Below are 24,092 nucleotides of genomic sequence, written 5' to 3' on the forward strand. Positions count from 1 at the left end.
AACTATCCATTTATTAACGTTTTCTTCTTCTTTGTTTTTTTGTCATGACATTTTTAAATGAATTTTTAATTATAAAATTTATTTATTTTTTTGTTTTGTTTTAGTCTTGTTCTAAAACTACCAAGTGCCTTGGTATTAGGCTGCCACTTGGAATGGAATAATCCTTATTTAAAATTTGTTTTTCTAAATTCATCATTTACTAATTATAATAAGTAATATTTTTGTAACGTCATGTTCATAACTTTTGAATATTATAAAAAAATATTTTTTGCATATCGTTATCACATTAATAACCTTTGAGTATTATACAAAAATATTTTTTGCATATCGTTATCACATTATCTATTATTTCAATTCTTTAATATTATTTATTAACTTTATATTATTGGTCAAATAAATTAATCAATAAATAGCATCACATTATATTTGTGTTATGCACTTTATATATTTTAAGTGTCATGATAGCATAGTTAATTTTCAATTGACCAATGAATAACATTACAATATATCAAAATTGCAAGGAATATTCTATTATAATGCATTTAATTTTGATAAATTTTGTGAAAATTATTACAAAAGAATTAGTACTCTTATCATAAGTCAAAAATAAATTAAAATTGCTTAATAATTACTATCACTATAACATATGATGAAAATTAGGAATTTATTGATTAATTTTTTATTTTATATATATGAAAAAAATCTATACATATAAAAGATTGGGGTTATTTAGTCTTTACCTTCCCGACAAAGCATTTTTGAAGGTTTGACATCTTTAACCTCTTGTCGGTATGAGCCTTGAACACATATGTGTAATCAAAAGAAAGCCGAGCATTTCATGATTTCACAATGTACATATAATAATTGTTTCTTATTTTCATAAAAATAGAGTTTACATCTATTCTATTTCTACCCAAAATGCATTACATTAATTCTGTTACATCCCATAGTTTATCTTTTAACCTCTACCAAGATAACATAGAATCTTAGATAACTTCAACAAAAATTTGAGATCATTTGCATGTATTTTTTAATTAACTAAAATCATATTTGCTAAATTTTTGTATTAGATTTGTGATCATACTAATTTTTTTTATGCTAAGATTGTAAATCTATACAAAAAGAGACATGAATTAATAACGTAACAAACTTGTTAAATTCTCAAAAAACAATTATGAATACATAACTCTTGTATTGCTTTTATACTCTAAGATCTTCTAAACAATAGAATTTCTACTTTTTGAATTCAACGACACAAGCATTAAAAATAATGTAGAGAGTGGAATTTGAATTAAAGAATTTAAAAAATGAAATAAATAATAATGATTATATATATTAATCTCTTGGATCACCCATGCATTTGTTATACAAATAGTATAATAAGAGTGTGTACCCTTCTTTATGTATAAATATGGCAAAAGCAAATGTCTAATTCTTGATATCCAAATTTTTGTGTACCTACATAAATTTTGAAAAAATAAATAAATTATAAGTCACTTAGTAGATGTTATGCCAAAAAAGTTATTGCTTGTAGTGTTGTATACGGATTTAAAAAACAAAATTTGTATTATCATTTTAATTTTTTTAAAACGGAGAGAATAAGATTAAACAAAAAATATGATTAAGATACAATGAAAGTTTAATGTGATATTAAATAGTAATTTATTTTTCTAATTAAAGCTATGAAAAAATTAATGGACTTAGACATTCATTAACTGTTAACTAATTATTAAATAACATATATATTTTTCTGAATTTTTCTACTTTTTAAAAACCAATAAAAAAATAATTAAAGAACTTACAACTCCAACCCGTTAGCAAGATTTGCAATGCAGCAACAAAACTACAAAATCAAAAGAAACAATCAAAGTAAAACACATAATCACATTTCATCCAATCAAAAAATATTTAAGAAAAACAAATTTTTCTTATTCATTTACTTTTCAGGAGGTAGAAATTAATATGATATTCAAAATTGTTGGAAATTAAGTTACATCATATTATGAAAAAACTTTCTATAGAATCTGGACAATAATTTTATTTAAAAATTTCAATAATATACAATATACATCAACATTTTAAAAATATTATATAACCTTTTTTTCATTCTTCACCTAGCTTATCCGCAATCAAAGTATGTTGTACCATTTTAATAGTAAAACTCCTTGCACTTATTATAGTTTATAGTAGAGAAAATAAAAAAGTTCTATAAAATTGTAATATGAAAATTTTTCAAACAAATTCTTACATGAATGTAAAAATAAGGAGGAGGATGATGATGACCGTATCAAATTCTTGAATGTGAATAGTCATCGTAATTCTAATTCTCATATTGGAGAATATAATGCTAAAAATTTAAAATTTTAAAACAGAACAAAAATAGAATTAACTGTAAATGTACCTTTTTCGCTTTTCTTTTCATAATAGCTTTAAGTTCTTGCAATCAAACACTAAATATATAACGTAGTGATAGATCTATTTGTTGCTAAATGATTGACCATCATAAGAGAGTTTTAAAATGAAGGAAAAACAGTTTAGTATGAACTGATATACTGTATTTAAGTTTAATGCTAATCATAGAACAGTTTCATATTCAGTTACTAATTTGTAGGATATGGATAATGATTACAAATATTTATTGTAATTGTTAAAACGGAAAATATTAATAAATTTTTTATTTATTCTGACTTTTTTTAGTAATAATTTTAGTGATTTTTCTTTGTAATTCTTTTTCTATTCTATTTTTAAAAATATAAAAATAAATTACGTGAGAAGTTTTATTAAATTAAAACATGAAAACAATAGTTAATTTGCATTTTATAAGGAATAAACAAATTCAATTTATTATTATTTTTCAAAAGGAGACCACATCAACAGCTTGTAACGTACATGAATTTTAAAAACTATTTTAAAATTTTGTTTAGTTTTTAAAATTGTTATTTATTATTTATTATATTTATAAAATTATTATTTATTATATTTAGAAATTTTGTGGTGCTGACATGTGGCACTTTTTCCTCTCCTATTATATATAGATAGATTATTATTATTATTATTATTATTTTTTAGAGAAAACGATTAAAAACACAGTTAAATTATTATTATGAGTTTCATATATGAATTATTGGAAGTATGAGTTTTTTAGCTACCTAAACTATTACTCAATGATTAGAGAAACGCATCTCGACTAATATTTGATCATGTGTATACTACACTCTCTCTTTTATATAAAATTTATTTCACGTGATACTCTATTGTGGTAAAATTTAAATAAATTATCATTAGGTTAAAAGTTGAAGTTAAAATTCAAAACTTATCATTGTGTAAATTAATTTATTCTCCATCACATTCGACATCTTCTTCTCCGCCTTCTCAGTTGTTAGAGATATTTTAATAAATATACATTTATAATATTTTTTCTTGAAAAAAGTTATTTTTTTCTCTGCTTTTGGGAAAAATAAATAATTTATAGCTTCTTCCAACAATAGAAAGCTGCTTCTCAAAACAAAACAAACTATTAGCCAAATATTTCAATATTTCTTTTTAAAAAAAATTCTTTTAAAGAAGAAAAAGTACCTTTAGCCTTTAAAAAATTGGCCAAATAAAGCTATTTATCCTAATTAATTAATCATTAAATTATCTTTTTTAATTGAAAAATAAAAGATTATATGATTAATTAATCATATAATCATTAAGTAGGTAACCCTACAAATCAATGTCTTCTCGTTGGTCTTACAACCTCCCCTTTAGTCAATATAATCATAGGCTAAGGGCAGGTGAGAATGCATGTATCATGGTTCTGATTCAATTGAACTCATAATTTTTTATAGGAAATATAAATTAATAATAAAAATTTATCAAAAAATATAAATATAATCATTATGAACATTATTTTAAAATATAATTAACTCAATATTAAAATTTTGAGAAGGTTGAACTCTTAAAATTTAAATTTTGAATTTGTCTTTAATTAAGAATGTGTTCAATTTGATAAAAAATAATTTTCAGAAAAATAAATAAATTTATTACTTTTTTCATGTGTACGCATAGTACGCAAGTAAAAGAAAATATATGTATTTAATCTAAACAAATATTATCGGAGATTGGGTGGAGGTAAGAGTAGTGGTAGATTGAAAAGAGCGTGGGGTTACAGAGATGAGGTGAAGATAAATTGTGTTGAAAAATGAGGAAGACATAATAGGTGGAATATTATTTGTGGAAACTTATTTTTATATTTTCACTAAAAAAGCCATTTTTTTCATATTTAAGAAATTTATTTTCCTTAAAAAAAAATAATCAAATTTCTTATAAACAAACATGAAAAATTAAAAGATATTTCTGAAAAAATAATTTCCGTCCTACCGGACACACCTCATATAAATATATATAAATGGAAATATTCCAGAGCATATTTATATATTATGGTGTTGGTTTAAGTTCACGATCATTATTCTCTCACTCTATATGCAAATTTAATTACATTATTTTAATTTAATCAATGATTTACTATTAAATTCCTAGTCATCATTGCCAACACATAAATTCCAGATCATCCAACCTTTGCATGACTACTTTAACAAGAAAAAGCTTGACAAAATTAACTATAGTTTCGTACCAGGGATAAGGAATAATAATTTTAAAAATAAAAGGCGAAATGGTCTGGTAGACCTTTGTACTTGTATGTGTTTGTATTGTGAACCCTTCTACTTGTTCCTTTGTCATTTGAACCCCTGAACTCATCAAAACGCAATATTTTAAACACGTTTTTTACCACTCAACTGTGTGTGTAATCACAAACACCTGCCACGTAATTTTAAAAATAATTATAAAATGACACGTATGATTATAAAATGACACATGTATATATGGTCACTCCATGTCATTTTTCCTTTTATTATATTTGATTAATATACCTACACTTTCTCTTTCCAATTTTTATTTCTCTTTGCCATTGCCATCTGCATCTCCATCCCCAACTCTCATTTCAACTTTTTCTTATCTTCCTTACCCTTTACCTTTTTCCAACCTCTTCTACTCTTTCCATTGAAGTAAAAAATGTTGGCACGATTTCTGGTTGTTCGCAATCTCGTTGGAGTTCGGAGTTGATTTTGGGTTATGTTGGATTGGGGTTTTGGTGGTGACCGGTGGCGCTAAGGAAAAGTGGGGGTCTATTGGGTGGTCTGATTGTTTCTAGTTGTTCACAACTGGCGGTGTTGTGAAAGTCGAGACTTATTGGCAGAGTTAGTTTGGGTTTTTTGTTGTTGTTGTTGTTGTTGGTTCTCATTTATAGTTGTTGGTTGAAGCTTGTCGGAAATGGTGATAATGAAGGTAGTTTGGTCGGAGAAGGTGAGGAGGACGAGAAGAAGGCAATAAGTTTGGGTTTGGTTTGGAACTGAAACAAGGGGTCAATGTCAAAAATTATTTGTAGTTTTTTTGTTTGATTTTCAACTTATCTAGGTAGGTTTTCCAATTTTATTTGTTATTTAGTTTGGATTTGATCTCTATTTGTGTCTTTGTTTGGTTTTGGGGTTTTAATCAATTACATTGACTTTGTTGAAATTCTTTGGGGATTTTGCATTTTTGTGCCTAATGTTAGTGTAAGATATTTCGGTAGTAGTGTTATGCTTCCATGGTGTTTTTCATAGAAAAAGAGAGCCGTATAATAACAAGATACGATAGAGAAGAAATTTTTGGGAAAAAGATCGAAAAAGAGGCCAAGAAAACCTCAAATTTTGTCCAACAATGGTGTTAAATGCAAATAGGAAGATGATGGCTTTACAAAGCCCTAATGTGACTGTCAGACCCTTTTCAAAGGGTCTCACGCTCCTAATAGGTGTGTGTCACACGCTCTTTAGTAGTAATTGCCACATAGGATGCCAACTAAAAAAATGTGTTTAAAATATTGCGTTTTGATGAGTTCAGGGGTTCAGATGACAAATGAGTAAGTAGAAGGGTTCACAATACAAACACATACAAGTACAAGGGTCCACCAGACCATTTCGCCAAAATAAAATGCATGATTATTTTGTCTGAAAATTATTTATTTCATCATTTATATTATAATGATGACATGACCTATCTCATATATATGGTGGAATTAAAACTTATCTTGTAAAATAACTTTTAATGAGGAAACCAAATTAACAATGAATTTTGCCGTTTAACTACCTGTAACGACCCGAACCGTCGTTATTTAGGAGAAACAAAACTCTGGAAAAAATTTGGGCCATTGTCCCGCCAGAGCGGGCCTGTTGCCGCTAGGGCGGCGGCGCCAGGGTGGGGTAAGTTGGCGCCATAGCGGGGTAGGCGAGGCAGAACGTAAATAACGCGAAATTCTATTTTCTCCTTCTTCCTAAAATACCTAAATTAGTCGTAAAATACCTTAGAAACCCCCAAAAAGCTGATGCAAGCTTGGGAAGAAGAGAGAGAGAGATTTCTAGCGCAAAGATGTCGATGGATTGCGAATTTTCGGTCAAGATCACCGTCACGAATTCTGGAAACAAAAATCAAAGACCAAACCTCCGTGCAGCTGCTTGGCACCCAGGTAGGCTAGGTTTTATAAATTGAGTAGTTTAAATTTGTGCTCACTGCGTAATATATGTAAATCGATGGTAGAAGTTTATGCGTAGGCCTTCGTGCACCGAATGATTTATGATTTAAACTCTAGAAAGAAGCCTTAGACGACAAATTAGGGCTGAGTATGGTCGAATTAGGGTTTGCATCATGTGCATTGATGAATAATCCATTATAGGTAATGGTTGTGATTCTATGATTGTGTGATGTATGTTTGTTCTTGCTTCATTATGATACATGTACGTATATGAATGTTGCATTATTGATCACACTTGTTGTAAATGAGATAGATGAATGAGGGTTACCATGAAATCATGACTTAAATGTATGATCTTGAGGATATACTTGTGATTGTGGTGTGTTGAATGAATCAGTTGCCATGTTTCGGCATACCTAACTTGGATTTGTTGCCACGTTCTGGCATAATTATGGGATCAGTTGCCACGTTCCGGCATAATCATTGGATCGGTTGCCACATTTCAACATAATCATTGGATCAGATACTATGTTCCGGTATGCAAACTATTTGGGTTTGGGTTCCATGAGAGGACCAATTATTTGCATAATTGTGTAACTTGAGAAATATGAAGATGTTCGTTGTTCGTAAATGTTGATAATATTGTACATGTCTGATATATGCATATGATTATATGGTGGTGTTGACTTATATATGTTGCACTTAGTGGGTATAGGTTATGACGACTTATATTTGATTGTTCTGTGTGTTAAGCAAACTTGTTGGGTATAGTGGAAGGGTAAAATGTTCAAAGGGAGAGAAATGGATAGTAAGAGTTATTCGTGTGTCGTAATGGCGGGAAGAAGTTTGATGTAGTGTACTATGTGACCATGGTTGAGTAATGTGACGAGGAAGTAAGGGTACGAAATGAGCGGTTAGTAGGAATGCTTGTGGGTGAAATTAGGGATTTGCTAATGTGTTAGAATGATTAGGCCATGATCAAGAACCTGGCAAGTAAGTTGATTGAGAAGGTGGTTAGTAATCAGAGTACTGGTGTAAATTGGAAATATTTTAAGAGAGGGAAAATGTGGTGAAGCGAGTGGTTTTATTACATGACCTTACTAGTTGGTTTCTTATATTATGCAGTGGGCGTCGGGTTGACCGATGATGCCTACCAGTACGTGTGTTTGTACTAATACTACTCTTGCTATGTCTTTTGACATAGTCTAGTTGTAGGATCGGTGAGGTTTTATTAGGTGAAGACGAAGAAATTCACCAACAACTTCTATTCTTCTTTCCGCATTGTGTGAGCTGTCTTTTATTTATCATGTCCAGTTGTACTCTTAGTAGCTCTTGTACCTGTTTAGACTAGATCTTTGAGAGTGTTAATTACTTTACAAGTCTTAACTCGAAATTGTTTTTAAAGGTTTTTAATTAAGAATTTCGTTAGTATATGTTATTTCCGTTTATTTAATTTTCCGCATGCTTTAAGTTGTTAGGATATGAGGGTTCTCCTACTTAGGTGGTAGTACGTAGGTACCCGTATGGCCCGATAGGTTGAATCGTGACAAATTGGTATCAGAGCCAAGTTACCGGTCTCCCCGTATAAGAGCGAAATGTGGACTAGGCTCATGCAGATTAGTGTGTTGACGTCCACATATAATCTTCAAGAGGCTAGGAAGCATTCTAGAAAATTGTTCCACTCATTCTCTCCTTTCGTGCGAAGTGTCACTTGTGGTATTAGTTGAGTCCAATTGGTATCTCCCGATTCCAATCGGTATCTCAACAAAGTGGACCAGACGTCATGGTCACGATTGAAGGAACACAAGCAAGATGAATTAGAACTGAGAAGGTTCCAATTGGTATCTGGCCTTAGGGGCGATATAAATACATGAATGATCGGTTAATGATCATCCATGGAGTGAACTAGCTAATAATTTGGACTTCTCTGTGAGTTGTAACTTGAAATATGTGAATGTGTGCTACTTGTTCCCCGAATTAACTATGAATGTAAAGTTGAACTTGTTTGAATGTGATGTGATTACGTGTACTATAAATGTGTGTCTGAAACTTATTATGTGCAATGTGTTAGCCAAATGGTTTAAATTATGCAAGTTGTAAATGCACGAGTATTGTAGAACTCGTTGAGAAAAGAAGGTCCTGACTAGAAATCGATAAGAGAGTTAAATAAACTATGAGGCGATTTGTGAAAAAGATATGAACGTGTCTTGCGCTTGGGTAATATCCGCGTGAATGTCTGGGTGTATCCTAGGGTGTGTGGGTTGTGGTGTTGAAGTAACATGAATGAATTGGTTCATGTATCATGGGATTAACTGAGGGTAGACAATGATTTTTGTTGGGTATAGTGGAAGGGTAAAGTGTTCAAAGGGCGAGAAATGGATAGTAAGAGTTGTTCGTGTGTCGTAATGGCGGGAAGTAGAGGTAGTGTATGTGATGAAATATGCTTAGGTGGACTTCACCTTGGGGAAAGAGATTGGGTTTAGTGGTAAGGAATTTTGATGTAGTGTACTATGTGACCATGGTTGAGTAATATGACGAGGAAGTAAAGGTACAAAGTGAGCGGTTAGTTGGAATGTTTGTGGGTGAAATTGGGGATTTGCTAATGTGTTAGAACGATTAGGCCATGATCAAGAACCTGGTAAGTAAGTTGATTGAGAAGGTGGTTAGTAATCAGAGTACTGGTGTACATTGAAAGTATTTTAAGAGAGGGTAAAGGTGGAGAAGCGAGTGGTTTTATTGCATGGCCTTACTAGTTGGTTTCTTATATTATGCGGTGGGCGTCGGGTTGACCGATGAGGCCTACCAGTACGTGTGTTTGTACTGATACTACTCTTGCTATGTCTTTTGACATAGTTTGGTTGCAGGATCGGTGAGGTTTCATTAGGTGAAGACGAAGAAATTCTCCAGCAGCTTCTATTCTTCCTTCCGCATGGTGGGAGCTGTGTCTTTTATTTATCATGTCCAGTTGTACTCTTAGTAGCTCTTGTAGCTGTTTAGACTAGATCATTGGGAGTGTTAATTACTTTACAAGTCTTAACTCGAAATTGTTTTAAAGGTTTTTAATTAAGAATTTCGTTAGTATATGTTATTTCCGTTTATTTAACTTTCCACATGTTTTAAGTTGTTGGAATATGAGGATTCTCCTACTTAGGTGGTAGTACGTAGGTGCCCGCACAGCCCGGTGGGTTGGATCGTGACAGTACCTTAATTTGTTTGTCATTGATTTTTATTTTTTTATTACTATCTGTTAATGTGGAAAATTGATCAAATGATTGATTTACTATTTAGCTTTAAAATTCATCTATGTTAATTCTTATTTTTCTCGTAATAATTATTCATGAGGAAACCTATTTAGTGATGAATTTTGTCGTTTAGTTATAAAATTATCTGTTGTTAATTATTTTTTTGGTATTAACTATTCATGATAAAATAGTTGTAAGAGATTATAATTAGTCAAATGTTGTTCCATGTTAATTAGAAGCATGGTACTTGGCATGTACAACAGAACTAATACTATAATAATTAAATGATCTCTCTATATATATGGTGGAATAATTTATTAGTGTATGATTTTTAGTTGAAATTTAGTTCAGTAATTTAAAAATAATTAATTCTCTAAAGCCTAGGTGCCACCCCCCTAAACTCTTTCCATATTTTAGCACTTAAATTATTGCATTAATATTAGTTTTATCTTCCCAAGTGGAAATTACTTTATTAAATAGGGTTAAAAGAATAAAGAAAAGAAGGCATAGCATGTGGTAATACAAGAATATCTCTTTATTGGATTCCTCCATTTTATCAGAAATTTCGAATTCAACTCTCTGTTATAAAAATATCTTATTTAGAAGCATTTTTATTTATTTGAATCTTATGCGATACAAATTTAAACTAATTAAATTTTAATATGAACACTAAACAGTAAATAACAAAATAATAAAAATATATTTCTTTAATTATTTCTGAGAATTTTTTTAAATTTTTTTATCAAGGAGAATGTGATTTTGGAAAAATATTCATTTGTAGTTTTTTGATATGATTTTGGAAAAATTATTTGTAAATTAATCTCTTGTAATAATTGATTCAATTTTTATTTACTTTTTGTAACAACTACAAATTATTTCAGTAAAAGGTAATATTTTGTGTACATTTCAAGCTATCAGTTACAAGTGCATACATATTTGAAAGAATCATGTAACCTTAAAGAGCGATGCAGTCAAATTTGACCACTTATAATGAATGAATTGATAATATTTTTAAAATAGAGTAAATAAGAAAAAAAAATTAAAAAAAATTGCCAATTTAAACTCTTAGACTAAACAATGATCCAGTTCAGACCTTTCATTCACTTTTACCTGTCACGTTTTGATTTTCGAGAGTTAAAATGTATGGACCTTGACTAACATTTAAGATGTTTTTTTATCATCATATTAATATGAGAAGGATTGCAATGTATTATAATACTTTTAGTATAATTCTCAAATATCTAAATTTAAAATATTAAACTAATTTAATTTCAAAAATGCATTAAATTAGCTCTCGTAAAATAAAACGTGATAGATAAAAATGAACTGATGAGTATTAATTAGTAAAATGGTGATCCCATGTTATATTAGAAGCATGGTACTTGCCATAATATAATTAACCTGCCTTGTATATAGCACTAAAATGCTATTTTATCTACTATTAATTAGTGTATGATTTTGAGTTGAAATTAGTTGTTAGAGGTCATGATTAGTCAAATGGTTATCCCATGTTAATTAGAAGCATGATGCTTGCCGTAATCATGCATAGCACTAATGCTATTTTTAGTCCACTATTAATGTATGATTTATAGTTGAAACTTTAGTTTAATGATTTAACTATAATTCTCTAAACCCATGTTTTAGCACTTTAACTGCATGAATATTAATTTTAGCTTTCCCAAGTTGAAAATAATTTATTACTCTCCCATCTCAGATTATCTGTCATGTTTTTCTTTTACACTCTTTTTAAGAAATATTTTATCCGTTATAAAATAATTGTCACATTTCGCTTTTCTGAAGTCAATTTGACTGATTTTCAATGCTAAATTAAATAAGATTAATTTGATATTTTAAAAATAAAATTTTGATATTCAATAACTATATAAGAAGTGCTATAAATTACAATATTTTTCATTTCAATATGATGAAAAAATACGCCTTAAAGTATTGATCAAAGTTCATATCGTTTTATTCTCACAAGGAAAAGTATGACAAGTATTTGGAACAGAGGAAGTATTAATTAAGAGGAGTTTTTGACTATTTTATCCTCATTTATGTCTTAAGATATACTCTCTCAGTCCCAAAATAATTATCGCTTTAAGAATTTAAAATAATAATTAATAAAGATGTTGCTTCCAATAGATCCTCAGATCAAGAATATGATATTCTATTCCTAAAAAGGCCTTTATTTCATTTCGGATTGTTCCTAAAAAAAACAATCTTTAACAAAATCTCAATCCTTTTTTCATTGAATCATAGTCGGTTGTAGGGTATATAAGTTACAGATTCAGTAAGACCCAATAATTTTAACTCAAATCATCATATGTTCACAAACTTATAAATAAGTACATTATAGATTTCGAATTTAATTTATCAAATTGAGCAATGATAAAATTTAGAACCAATAAATCGCATAAAAATTTACAATTCAAATTTGTATATTCAAATCTTGAATCTATCTCTGTGTTAACCTAAGTTTTTTTTTCCAAACCAACCCGCGATTAACTACAAAAAGGTAATCAAACATTTAGATTTTAATTCATTTCTACTCTATAAGGGATGTGAGATAGGTAGTCATGCTGAGAAAGGTGGTAATTTAAGTTATAAATACAGATAGTATATAAAATACGTTTTGTATATATTGATCGATTATAACATATTATTACTTTATTTTCTAGGTTATATATCAAATGTGATGTTATTATAAGTCAGTTGCATATTATTAGTACACAAAACATAAACTCTTACTTTTAATCCAGTGGTCACAATCAATCTTTAATCTAAGAGATAGGTGAGTCTTTCTCCTAAAATAATTATATATTTTGATGGACCATTCCTTAAAGAGTGTCAAGAAATGACCACAAACTTTGAACGTGATAAATTTGCATTTGTAAAATAAAATATTATTTGATTTGCGAATTAAATTATTTTAGGATTAATTTATCTCATTTAAAAGGTGAGATAAAATGATTCTAAGTTTAATGGAATAAGGTAAAATATTCAGAATTGAATTTGAAATAAAATTTATATTGTATCAACCAAATACAATATAAGTTTAATTTCAAACTTAATATTAAGACATTGCATCTTATCACGCGTATAAAAGAACTACCAAAATGGATAGATTTTTGGGCATTTTGTGCATCAGTCCAATGCCATAATTACTCATGGAAAGTGACTAACTTGGGGTTTCTTGAGATTGAGTCTTATCATCTTCATCCCTTAGCTGCCAAAAATAGACAAAAATCTTAAGACTGAATAAAAAAAATTTAAAAAAATTATATGCTATAAATGGGGTGGGGTGATTCTTTTTTTGGAGTATGTCAAATAAATCTATATTGATGTAACTTAGTTGACTATGATGGGGACAACATTTTTGTTGTTTTATAGTTGGATACTTGAAAATTAAAAAGATTTTTGCACTATCAGATCATCTATCAAGTTTATCATTGAATTAGCCATTTTTACCATCCACTCTTGATTTTAATTGCGTATTTTTTCTTTCTTCTTTAGTTTATTCTTTTAAAATCCCGCAAATTTCATATAATTAAACCAATAGTAGTGGAGGATATAACATATAGTCCAATGATTCAATTAAACTCAACATTTTTGTAATAGTTCTTAAATAGATGGATAAAATAATGCGTCTTTTTTATTTGATGTGACATAGAGTACAATACAAGAGGATAGAATACAATAAGATAGATGATAGAGAGCTTGTTGTGCTCAAAAGCGACGATGATTCATTTTCCCTTTGTCCATACAAACCTCGTGGCATATAACCGAAACGACTCCACCATGATAGCTACCCCTTTCACTCTTTTTGACAACCTTGTGGAAGGACACAAGGAGAGTTAAAAAGTGAGGCAATGGAAGCTCATGCATTAAGCAAGAGCGTTTGAACATATAGTATTGTACTTATCTTCTTAAAATTCTGAATCTACATCGACACAAAAGTTTAACACTAAAATTTTAGATTTGACTTTGAATAAAATATTGATAAATTAAATTGCAAAGTTAGTGATGATGGGCATGTAACTTGGTTTCATAAATATGAACATATGATTCTTTCTATTGTCACCTAGTAAAAAAAAAACAAGAATATAAAACCTTGTGAAAGTATGTATATGGGAAATGGGAGGGGACCTTATTAGCATTGTTCAAACTAAGAGAAAGGACCATTTACAGGACATTTATTTGACTTAGTCAGGTGAAATTCACAAGGTTAGGACCATAAATAAAAGTGCCAAGTGTTAGCCTATTTTGATTGGTTGCATGCTTTGACAATTTTGGTATCGACATGCTTCTATTATCATGTATTTTTTCATTTAGAGACAAAAACGAATTCAAAAATTTTAAACTTATGAATAATAGTATTAATATATTGACAACTCACAACCCATCATGTCAATGGTCAAAATCGCGTGAGAAATGCACACACACTTTCTTTATTGTCATTTACTTCTTCATGAGTTCGAGATGTTCGAATTTGATTTTTACTCACTAATTTCCTCATTTAGATTGGTCAACACTCACCAAGATCCAAAACAAGATTAGATAGTTTCCTGGCCAAAAAAGGCTATTTATGCCCATTCTACCAGCAAACCGAAAGGGCAAGGACTCTCAGTTAGCCGTACTCTACTCAACAACCAACTTGGACCTCTTTATGAATTTTGCTCATATATCAAAACAAACTATAAGGATTATATCAAGCTATATAAGTTTCCCATGACATAAACACTTTAAATGGGGATTTTCACTTGTTGAATATCCTTAGGTAAAAGAAACTCAATTTAGCTTGAAATTAAATGTACACATACCAATTAATTTGATCTAGTTCAAATTTAATATTTACCATTTCATCACTTGATTAAAATTATTCAATTATATATATAACATACATTTCACTTGATATGCTCATACAAGATATTTGTCCTTGTCCTTGTCTTCATCGAAGCTTCTCCTACTAGCCTTTTTTATGACATGATGATATGTGTGAGAGGGCAGATCTAGTGCAATGCTTATTGATATTGTCATGTGAATTAATTAACATTTGCCCTAGACCACATATTTGTATTGAAATTTTTGATTAATGTATAAGAATATTTATCACGGAATTCAATCCGTTCGTCTGGTTATTACTATACTAACTTGAGATTAATGTAGAAACACATAAATATACAAGACATAATATATAGATAGACACTTTAACTTGGCCTCCATCGAGAGTTGAACACCCCAACTTTCATTGTGACCATCTAGACACTTCAACTCGACATAGGTGCGTCTCATAGACACCTTATCTTTGAAAATGCACATCTAGATACCTTTAAGTGAGTTCATTCTCAAAGTTGGTGTGTTTGTGGGGGCCAACTTAAACCAAGTTAAGGCTTCTAGATATGCATTTTCAACACAAAATTGAGGTATTTAGTTGCCAGCTGAGGCCAAGTTTAGGTGTCTATCTATGTTACGACACAAATTCCACTAGTTTAGGATCTAATTACGTACCTTCCCTTGAGTTTTTGAAATTACCATTCGTGCCAGAATTCGGTTCTCATATATACATGTATTTGGCACATCAAGATACATGTATCTCAGATATATGAAGTCAAAATTGGGTGTAATTTATTTTAGATACATTGTATCCAAGTAGATTCACATGTATCTATAACTCTCTCGCTCGCCTCTCTTATGTATCTGCATGTCAGTCCCTAATACATGTATCAAGTATGATTCACATGTATCTAAAATACACACTCTCTTGCTCGCCTCTCTCCCTCGCTCACTCACCTTTCTCCTTATGTATCTCTATTTCAGAGTGAATTTAGTGGCAAAAACACATGAATCTAAGATTTGAAATCTGGTGTGAAATTATTAATTAGTAAGACCAATATGCAATTATTTCAAACTATAAAGAGATTTAGTAAATACAGTAGAAATGCTTATATAATTAGATAATTTTCCCATGTTTTATATCAACTAAATATCTTGAATCCGCATCTAATTTGTGTAAAGTTGATTCTAATATGAACAAGGAAATTTCCAAAACAAAAATAAATTGGCAAGTGGTATGAGTCATCCACTAAATATTTTAACTCTTCATTAATATTTGATTTGTACACTGGGCCTGTAATCCAAAATTCTTGTTGTGAAATTAGTGAGTAGTGGTCCAGTAATGGACCAAAATTCAAACCATAATTTGATCATGTGAAAATCTCATGGGCTGGCACAAAGTACAATTACATTTTTTTCAACAATTACAGCTTATCACTATGGAGTTTGCAAAATATCCCAAATATTAAACACAACTTGATTATACATGTTTAATATTACTTTTTTTTTCTTTATACCAAGGTCAAATACAGAGCTGAAGTATCATATTTTTTTGAGTTTTCTATCTAAACTACTAGGTGTTTGTGTTTCCTACCTAAACTATCATCAACTTTTATTAAAACACACCTTGGCTAGTACATGATGGTGTGTGGTATACACTTTTTTTTGTTTAAAAATGGTGTCAAATGTCACTCTACACGGATAATTAAAGGAATTAATTGGATTTTAAAAAATAAAAATTAAGAGAGTGATAAAAAACACACCTGACATATCACCTTTTTGCGAGTTTTCCTACTTGAACTATCATGTGTTTGCGTTACCTACTTGAACTATCATCAGTTATTATCTAAACACACCTCGAATTAATGAGTAAACCGCTATGTGCACGAAAGTTTATGGACAAATTAAGTTGCCAATTGTATTCAAACACTTGATCTAGTCAACTTCTAGATGTGTTTTGATACATAGTTGGTGATAATTCAAATGGAAATGCAAACACCTAATAGTTCAAGTATGAAACTAAAAAAAATAATTCTTCAAATATGCTTTTAACCATTATCTCAATAAAGTATTCAAGCTAGTCATTCAAACAATGATACCATATTATCAAGGAAATGCAATAAAAAAAACATTGATATATCATTATAAATAAGTAGTGCAACTTAGTAATATTATATGTCGAAATAAAAAGTATTCTGACAATGACTTAGTAATTAGCATTGGAAATATGAACTAATATCTAGTGAGATTTGAACATGCAAACGCTGGCTCATTAATTCAAGGTGTCTGAAATCACTAGGCTACAATAGCTTGTTGTGTTAAGGGTATTCAGAATATGTTATTTAATCACTTCATGTATCATTTTACTGGTATTATGACATTTTTTTCCGACAAAAGATGTCCAATTAGACAGCCTGACAACCACGTTGCTCCGCCCGTAGGACTAACAAAAAGCATAACAGAGCCATGAAATCATACTTGTCAATGATATATTAGGGCATGGACTCAAAGGCAAAATGGAGTCGTATATGTTTGATGACATATTTGGACATGGACTCATAGGCTTAATGAATTTGTACTTGCAGAAGATATATGTGAACATGGACTAGAAAAAATAACCAGATCATATATATACTCCCTTCGGAGCTACCCTTGCCTGAAAGCAGAAGAGGTAGCTTACTAACCTACTGGAGCAAGTATTTTCTTGTCCGAAAGCCTCAGGCAAAAAGACAACTTAAAAGTAACAAGGTTCTGAAAGAAAGGCAGGCCTTAAGGCAACTAAAGCTAGGAAGGTAGGTAAAAGTGACGGGTCTTTCTTATCCGAAAGCAAGCAAGACAACAAGGTAGGGTTTAGGCAACTCGCTGGTTTCGAGATGAGTTTCCTTGTGGGTGTGTCCACTTGTTTTCCTATTCAAGTATATATATATATATATATATATATATATATGTATATATATATATACCGACTAGAAAAAATAACCAGCGTCCAGCTATTTGTATAGATATCCCAAGAAGAGTTAATTGAATGCATTATGTAATCAACCTGTTTATCATTCTTTATTTAAACCACAAGACTATCAGAATCTCAATAGGAAATGTAAAACTGGACAGGCCAAGTAAATTTTACTTAAAGCATTGTTACTATTGAAGCATTTAAAAAAAGGAAGAAGTGCAGACATCCACATTACACATCCATCTACAGAGTCATGAAAAATAGCGAAATATTGTTATAGAGAAATATTGGCTTCTAACAGCGAAACATTGTTATAGCAAACATATAACATAACACAACATAAAACATCTGTCCTTCATAGGGCAATGCTGAAAGAGAGGATGACAGTTGCATTATGGTATCATCTGGCACAACGATCCCGAACTTTCAGCCTGTGCAAGAACACACACATATCAATACTTTATAACTATAAGATTATTAGTAACAAGCAAAAAGAAGAGATAAATTACAGTAATCCTAAAAGACCTACTAATTGTTCTGCATTTTCTATACAATGTTCTTTAACACCAAAATATTTCGCTAAAATGGAGAAACTGATGGTTATTTGTCTCTCTAGCCTCACTGCGTAGAATGCATCTGGTAGGATCTCATGAGCGAGGCAAGCCTTCCTGATTACTAACCAGCAAAGCATTTAACTTTAGTAGGAGCCATACAAAACTATGGTAGCGTCCTGGATACGTCTTTCCTATAAATTCTACCTACAACGAACTTGCCATCCTTATCATGTTTCCATCTAAAAGTGTCATCCTCTGAAGTGGTGCATTTGAAACCATCAATCATCTGCAATAGCTCCACAAATCTACCTATTACCCAGTCATAAAGAAGATACAACAACAACAACTAGTGTAGTCAAAGGCGCGTTTAAGCCCTGAAGCGAGGTTCAAAACGTGTTGAGCGCTTCGCGTCACTTTATGTGCACTTCAGTGTTGTCCTCAAGGTTCTAAGGCAAACTTTTCCTTGCCAATGAGCTCCTTCTGAAGAGGTGACACTAAACAATTGATATTTCACTTTATCAAAAAAAAAAAAAAAAAATTGGTCATATATTTGTAATTCATGTTTATAATTATTAGTCTTGAACTAAACATATATATTTGTATTTTTTTCTCCCTTTGCGACTTTTTTCATTAAAGTCCTAGTTTTATTTGCACTTTGCACTTAAAGCCCCACGGACCTTAGAGCTTTTTTGCGTTTTTTGCCTTTGTGTAATTGTGCAATAATCCATTCTACTAAGTGAGCATGTCCATCTCTTCAGCAGTGACATACTGCAGAATATGTATAGTCCGCGTATGTTACGCCAAAGAAAAAAACTAATCCTTTTGTTGTCATAGAAAATAGAAGTACTTGTTTAAACATATTAGCGACAGGTTCCAATTCATTCGGAATTCTGCAGAGAAGTCTATATACTAGAGATAAATCCTCTACCTGAGCGAACAAAAGAGATTAGCCGCGATACTTCCCAAGATCGTAAGGCTGGCATGTCTTCATCCCGAAATAAGTAGATGCGAAATCTCTTTGAAAGGTAGCTTGAATTAGCAGTCGGACTGTGAACCATTGTCACTCATTAGGCCTCCCAATTTAATGGATTTGAAGGAGTGAAAACCACTTGACTCTAAGGAGAGGGGGTGACTTTCTCCTATCTATAAGGATAGTTGGAGTTGACGGTCCTAGTTCTATTAGAGTAAGAGCTCTTGCTGGAATGCCTTCAATGCCTCGAGTACTTGCACACCAAGCCGAGCTGCCGAGGTAAGGAGCTCAAGGACTTCACTTCAAGCCGCAACCTTGGAGACTTAGAAGGTGCTTGGAAGGAAGGGATGAAGGCCAACATGCTGAAATGGAAGTACAAGGCGCCACCTAAAAGAATACTCGGAGCTGAGGAGAGGTGGAAGAGACGGTCACGGACATAATGGAGCCAAACCCGGTCCGTGAAGGTCTCATATGATCCATACCGGGGAACCTTTACTTGGGAGCAAAAGGAAACCTGAAACACTAGCAAGCCTGGTCATGCATCCATGGTGCTGCATACGGACCTGAAAATCCACATACAGTCCATATACTATACAAGACAGTCTATCCGGATTCTCATCATCAGCATTGCATATGGACCGAGAATGTCACATGCTATCTGTATGCCATCGCGGGCAGAGTACTTTGCCCTATTTGCATTGTTCAGTTGCCACTTTGGGGCACATTTTCTATAGACCTCTTAGGTCTACTAAGAAGGGAGCTACGTTTGAGTTAAACTTAGAGATGAAAGTCTTCTTTCCTTTCTCGACGGTGAAATAAGACAGCTCATGAACTTATTATCCTAGGTCGGAACAAGTTGATAGGACCCCCTTTTTTACGTCCCTATGTTCCCCCGTGTGGCGACAGGGGGCGGAAAAATGAAATAGAGGGATGGGGTTTCTCTCGCTTTTGGCATAGCGGGCCCCATCTCGCACGACGGGCTATTAGCTCAGTGGTAGAGCGCCGCCCCTGATAATTGTGTCGTTGTGCCTGTTCTGTGTATTTACCCCTAGTCAATCTTGATGGGGTAGCTTGCTTGCATTCCTCTTGAGGGTTGTCATTTAGTCATTATTGTCTATTAGTTCCGTACTAGTGTCTATCTTCTATCTTTTATTTCTTGCTCTTAGAACTTAGGGTTTCTTTCTATTTCTGCACAATCTGGTTCGTATCAAGCCGGAAGGCCAAAGAGAGAGAGAGAGAGCAACAAATAGCATTTAATCAGAACTACCAGAAAACTAATAGTGAAAAGCAAAACAAGTAACCAATACCTTTTCATCTCTGAGCAAAGCACGGGATTCAGAATGCTCCTTCTCAAGTAACTGATTGGTATACACAACCAACAATTCGTGTTTCACTTTCTGCAGCACAAATTTGGTCTCAGCATCGAAAACAAATCCAACTAAAGGAAGATTTTCAACATAAAGAAGGTCTGACCTCCAGAAGTTTTTTCTCGGTACTAACGTGGAGATAATGAGACACTCTATCCTTCTCTTTCTTCAAGCACTCTTCCACCTGTGTTAGCAAAGCATGGGTATCACAATTTACTCTGGCAATTTAAAGCAATAACCAATGAGTTGTACCTTCAACATATAGTCCGAATAAGAATCTTCCACAATCCAACTTGAAGCTTTCCGAGAATAATAAGCTGCAGTATCTCTAAGCATTGCATCTCCAAAGTCACTCACATAATACTCCATTTCCCCCCTTCCAATTTCAGCAAATATACCAAGAACATTCTTCAATAAAGCTCTATCAATCTGCTCACCCTCGCGTTCTTTATCAATCTGACACAAGCAAACTCTTAAATCAGACCCTCATAACTAGCATATAGTATCACAAGACTCGGGAAAAATGAAAACTAAAAATAAGAGATATGATACTTGCCAACATAATAACAGCATTTATAGCTTTACTGCTCAACTCCTTATAAACCTATTGTCAACAAAAAAACAGAATTAAGTTAACCACACAACAATGATATGATGAATTCTTATCCAAAGTTAGGATTGGCAAGAAACAAACCAAATTGTCGAAGCATGTCAGACCAACATCGTTCAGTGTAGGTAGCAATCTTCGGTCAATATACCGTGAAAGATAATGGAAGAATATAAAGAGCCACCTGAGCATACGTTTATAATTCTCCCATCTCTTCACAAGCTCCCTCAACATAAACTCAGCATCCTGCTTCTCTCTTAAAGCAGGCAGAACCTAATAAAGAATACAAACACAGATTGCAAAATTGAACAGCGATTAGCAAAGCAACTAGAATAAATTCAATAAAATTGAACAGCGATTATGATAAGATATGTTGCTCGGACTCTCCAAAAATACTGTAGCATTCATGTTGAATCCTTCAAAAATGCACTACTTTTGGAGGATCCAACATGCACACAATGAGTTTTTTTGAAGAATCTGAACAACATAGACTATAAGAGAGAAAGTTAATGCTTCTTACCGTAGAATTGATGTATTCATCAAGTGCTTCCTTGTACTTATCATACAGCTGCGAAGCGTAACTGTAAGGAGGTTTCTGTGAACACATATTATATATAAGTCTACTCTTCAAATTAAGGAGAAGCTTCATCCTGGGGGAAGATGTAACCTTTCGGCTCCAAGACTTTCAACACGGATTTTATATATATGTAAAAAGCTACTAAAATCTTGAATACGCTTCTGCTTCCTCCCACGACAAGAGTGCAGGTTTACCACGTTTTAAAGATTACCAATACAATACAGTGTGTACAGGCCAAACAAATAATATTTCATTTATTAAGACAAACTTCAAGAACAACAAATGTTAAGGATACGTGTATAACATCATGCATTCGTCAACCCTGAATGGTTCTGTCTGTCCTTCCAGAACTCTCTTCACTTTTTCGATTGCCTCCTGTATAAAATGCCATCCTTCCTCAAACTCAATTATATTCTTCAGGTTCATTTCAATTATGGAAGCAGGCATTTTATCGCAATCTGAAAATGACAAATAAAAAACCACACATATAATCACACACCATATTACAAGCACTAATAGAGGAAAAAAGCAATTCCATGCCAACTACTAATAGCAATGCCAATTCGACTTTCAAGAAAAATAGCATCGAATGTACGCAGGTGACAGCAAAAAGCAGCAACTTCCCAGCATCCAAGAGTTGCAATAAAGTGGATTATTGAGAGCCATGAGGTCGTTCAAATCTCAGGAAAGGCAAAAAACTAGGTGATTTCTTCCCCTCTGTCCAAGCCTTGTGGACAAAGTTACCCGTAGCACTCAATGCTGGTTGAACCCTTGGTGGACAGAGGTACCACGTGATATTAATTGAGGTGCACATGAGTTGGCCCAAAAACCAACAAAACCAACAATATATTATCCCACAAGTGGGGTCTGGGGAGGGTAGGATGTATGGAAACCTTACTCCTACCTTTGTGAGGTAGAGAAGGTTGTTTCCGATAGACCTCGACTTTAAAAATGTAATCAAAGCAGGATTGAAAGCATAATATCAGCATCGCAATGACTAGATACCCAAAGCAAAAGAAGCAACATGTTGTGAAAATTGAAGAATAAGATGCTATGCGACTATTAACTAAAATTACTAAATACGGAGAAGAGAAGACTGAGCCCCTGCCTCTCCCACATAAAAGTTTATGTGGGATAACACTCAGCTACCTACTACCTTCTACCCTAATCCTCGGCCTCCACACCTTGCTATCTAGGGCCATGTCCACAATAAGCTAAAGATGTGTCATGTCTTGTCTAATCATCTCCCCCAGTTCTAGTTCGGCCTACCTCTACCTCCCCTAAAACTTGTTAGTTGTTACAACCAACCTCTCACACCTCCTAATTGATGCATCCGCGCACCTCCTCTTCACATGTGCAAACCATCTTAGTTGGCCTAAACGCCATGATTATATATTAAAAAAAACTTCTCAATTAATAATCATCTGAACATATAGTGTCAATCAACTTTCAATGATAAAGAAGAAAAACATCATCAATGCACACTAGCTAAAGCAAAAAGAAGAAATCTTTTATTACAATTTCGATTTCCTCATATACAAAATTTAAATTATCATTGTTTTGCAAGTTTCACACCTAATATATCGGGTGTTCACAAAACCACCTTGAACTCATATAAAAATACATCCCGGATGAATAAGACATGCTATATGAACATCACGCTCCAAAAGTTCTTCCAATGAGATTCATGTGACTGTACACATGTAAACTATTTCGCAAGTTTCATACCTAATATATTGAGTGTTCACAAAACCTCTGGATTACTATGAACTCATTGTGTCACGTTAACTCATTTTAAAGATTTTTTTCATCTTCCACATCCCTCTCAGCAATTTATATGAAATATTTTCATACATTCAATCGATATCTTTATTAAAGATGTATTTGTTGGAATTGGAAGAGGCTCATTGTTGCGTCCAGAAGCACACGCAAGTGTACGTGGTCACTCAAGTAGTATAACGACTCTTTCGAGCCGGATTATCGAACCCAAAGGACTTCAAATCAACAAATACTAACTTTATTGTAATTAAAATAAATTTATTTATGCGACAGACGAGTTCAGGAATTTGTTTATATCAACTAAGTTAAACAGTTGTAATTATTAATTACTAACAATTAAATCGGTTACAAAAAAGGGGATTTCACAATTTGGGAAATATTCCAGGGTTGTAGCATGCACTGATTTCAAACACAATAATAACTTATCCTAGCATTTGACAGGTTAACCTCATTATTGATTCACAAGGTTAAATTTACGATCATGGTCTCCCGACCTCTAATCGCCTACCACCACTGACAACCTAACTACATCGATGAGCGGGGATAGACATGAACCAATAGCGGAGCATTAAGCTATCATCTTGTACATTAACCAAATGAGGCATATCGGTATAATCCTATCCTATATACGAAACACTCTAAGTTTTACCCTAGAATGAA

At 32.3% G+C, this 24,092-nt stretch overlaps 1 protein-coding gene across 1 annotated transcript; it reads right to left on the reverse strand.

The window, feature by feature from the left end:
* Nucleotides 1-17,954: 17,954 nt before the first annotated feature.
* On the reverse strand, nucleotides 17,955-22,127 carry LOC102592316 (cullin-1-like). Its single transcript, XM_015303984.1, has 8 exons — nucleotides 21,949-22,127; nucleotides 21,597-21,696; nucleotides 21,164-21,349; nucleotides 21,026-21,073; nucleotides 20,722-20,925; nucleotides 20,576-20,653; nucleotides 20,410-20,499; nucleotides 17,955-18,009 (listed from the first exon to the last, which is right to left on the reverse strand). The coding sequence occupies exons 1-8, from the start codon at nucleotides 22,098-22,100 to the stop codon at nucleotides 17,971-17,973; spliced, it is 897 nt and encodes a 298-aa protein (XP_015159470.1). The 5' UTR covers nucleotides 22,101-22,127; the 3' UTR covers nucleotides 17,955-17,970.
* Nucleotides 22,128-24,092: the final 1,965 nt, after the last annotated feature.

The sequence above is a fragment of the Solanum tuberosum genome, unplaced genomic scaffold, assembly GCF_000226075.1.
Source record: "Solanum tuberosum cultivar DM 1-3 516 R44 unplaced genomic scaffold, SolTub_3.0 scf00504, whole genome shotgun sequence".
NCBI lineage: Eukaryota > Viridiplantae > Streptophyta > Magnoliopsida > Solanales > Solanaceae > Solanum > Solanum tuberosum.

Bases quoted from the DNA above. Each gene is read 5' to 3' on its own strand.
- LOC102592316 (XM_015303984.1), bottom strand. From the start codon at position 22,100: ATGCCTGCTTCCATAATTGAAATGAACCTGAAGAATATAATTGAGTTT. The intron at 20,654-20,721 runs GTACAACTCATT...TTGCTAACACAG, and splicing joins ATTCGGACTATATGTTGAAG to GTGGAAGAGTGCTTGAAGAA. The intron at 18,010-20,409 runs GTATTGGTTACT...GTTCTTGCACAG, and splicing joins CTTTGCTCAGAGATGAAAAG to GCTGAAAGTTCGGGATCGTT.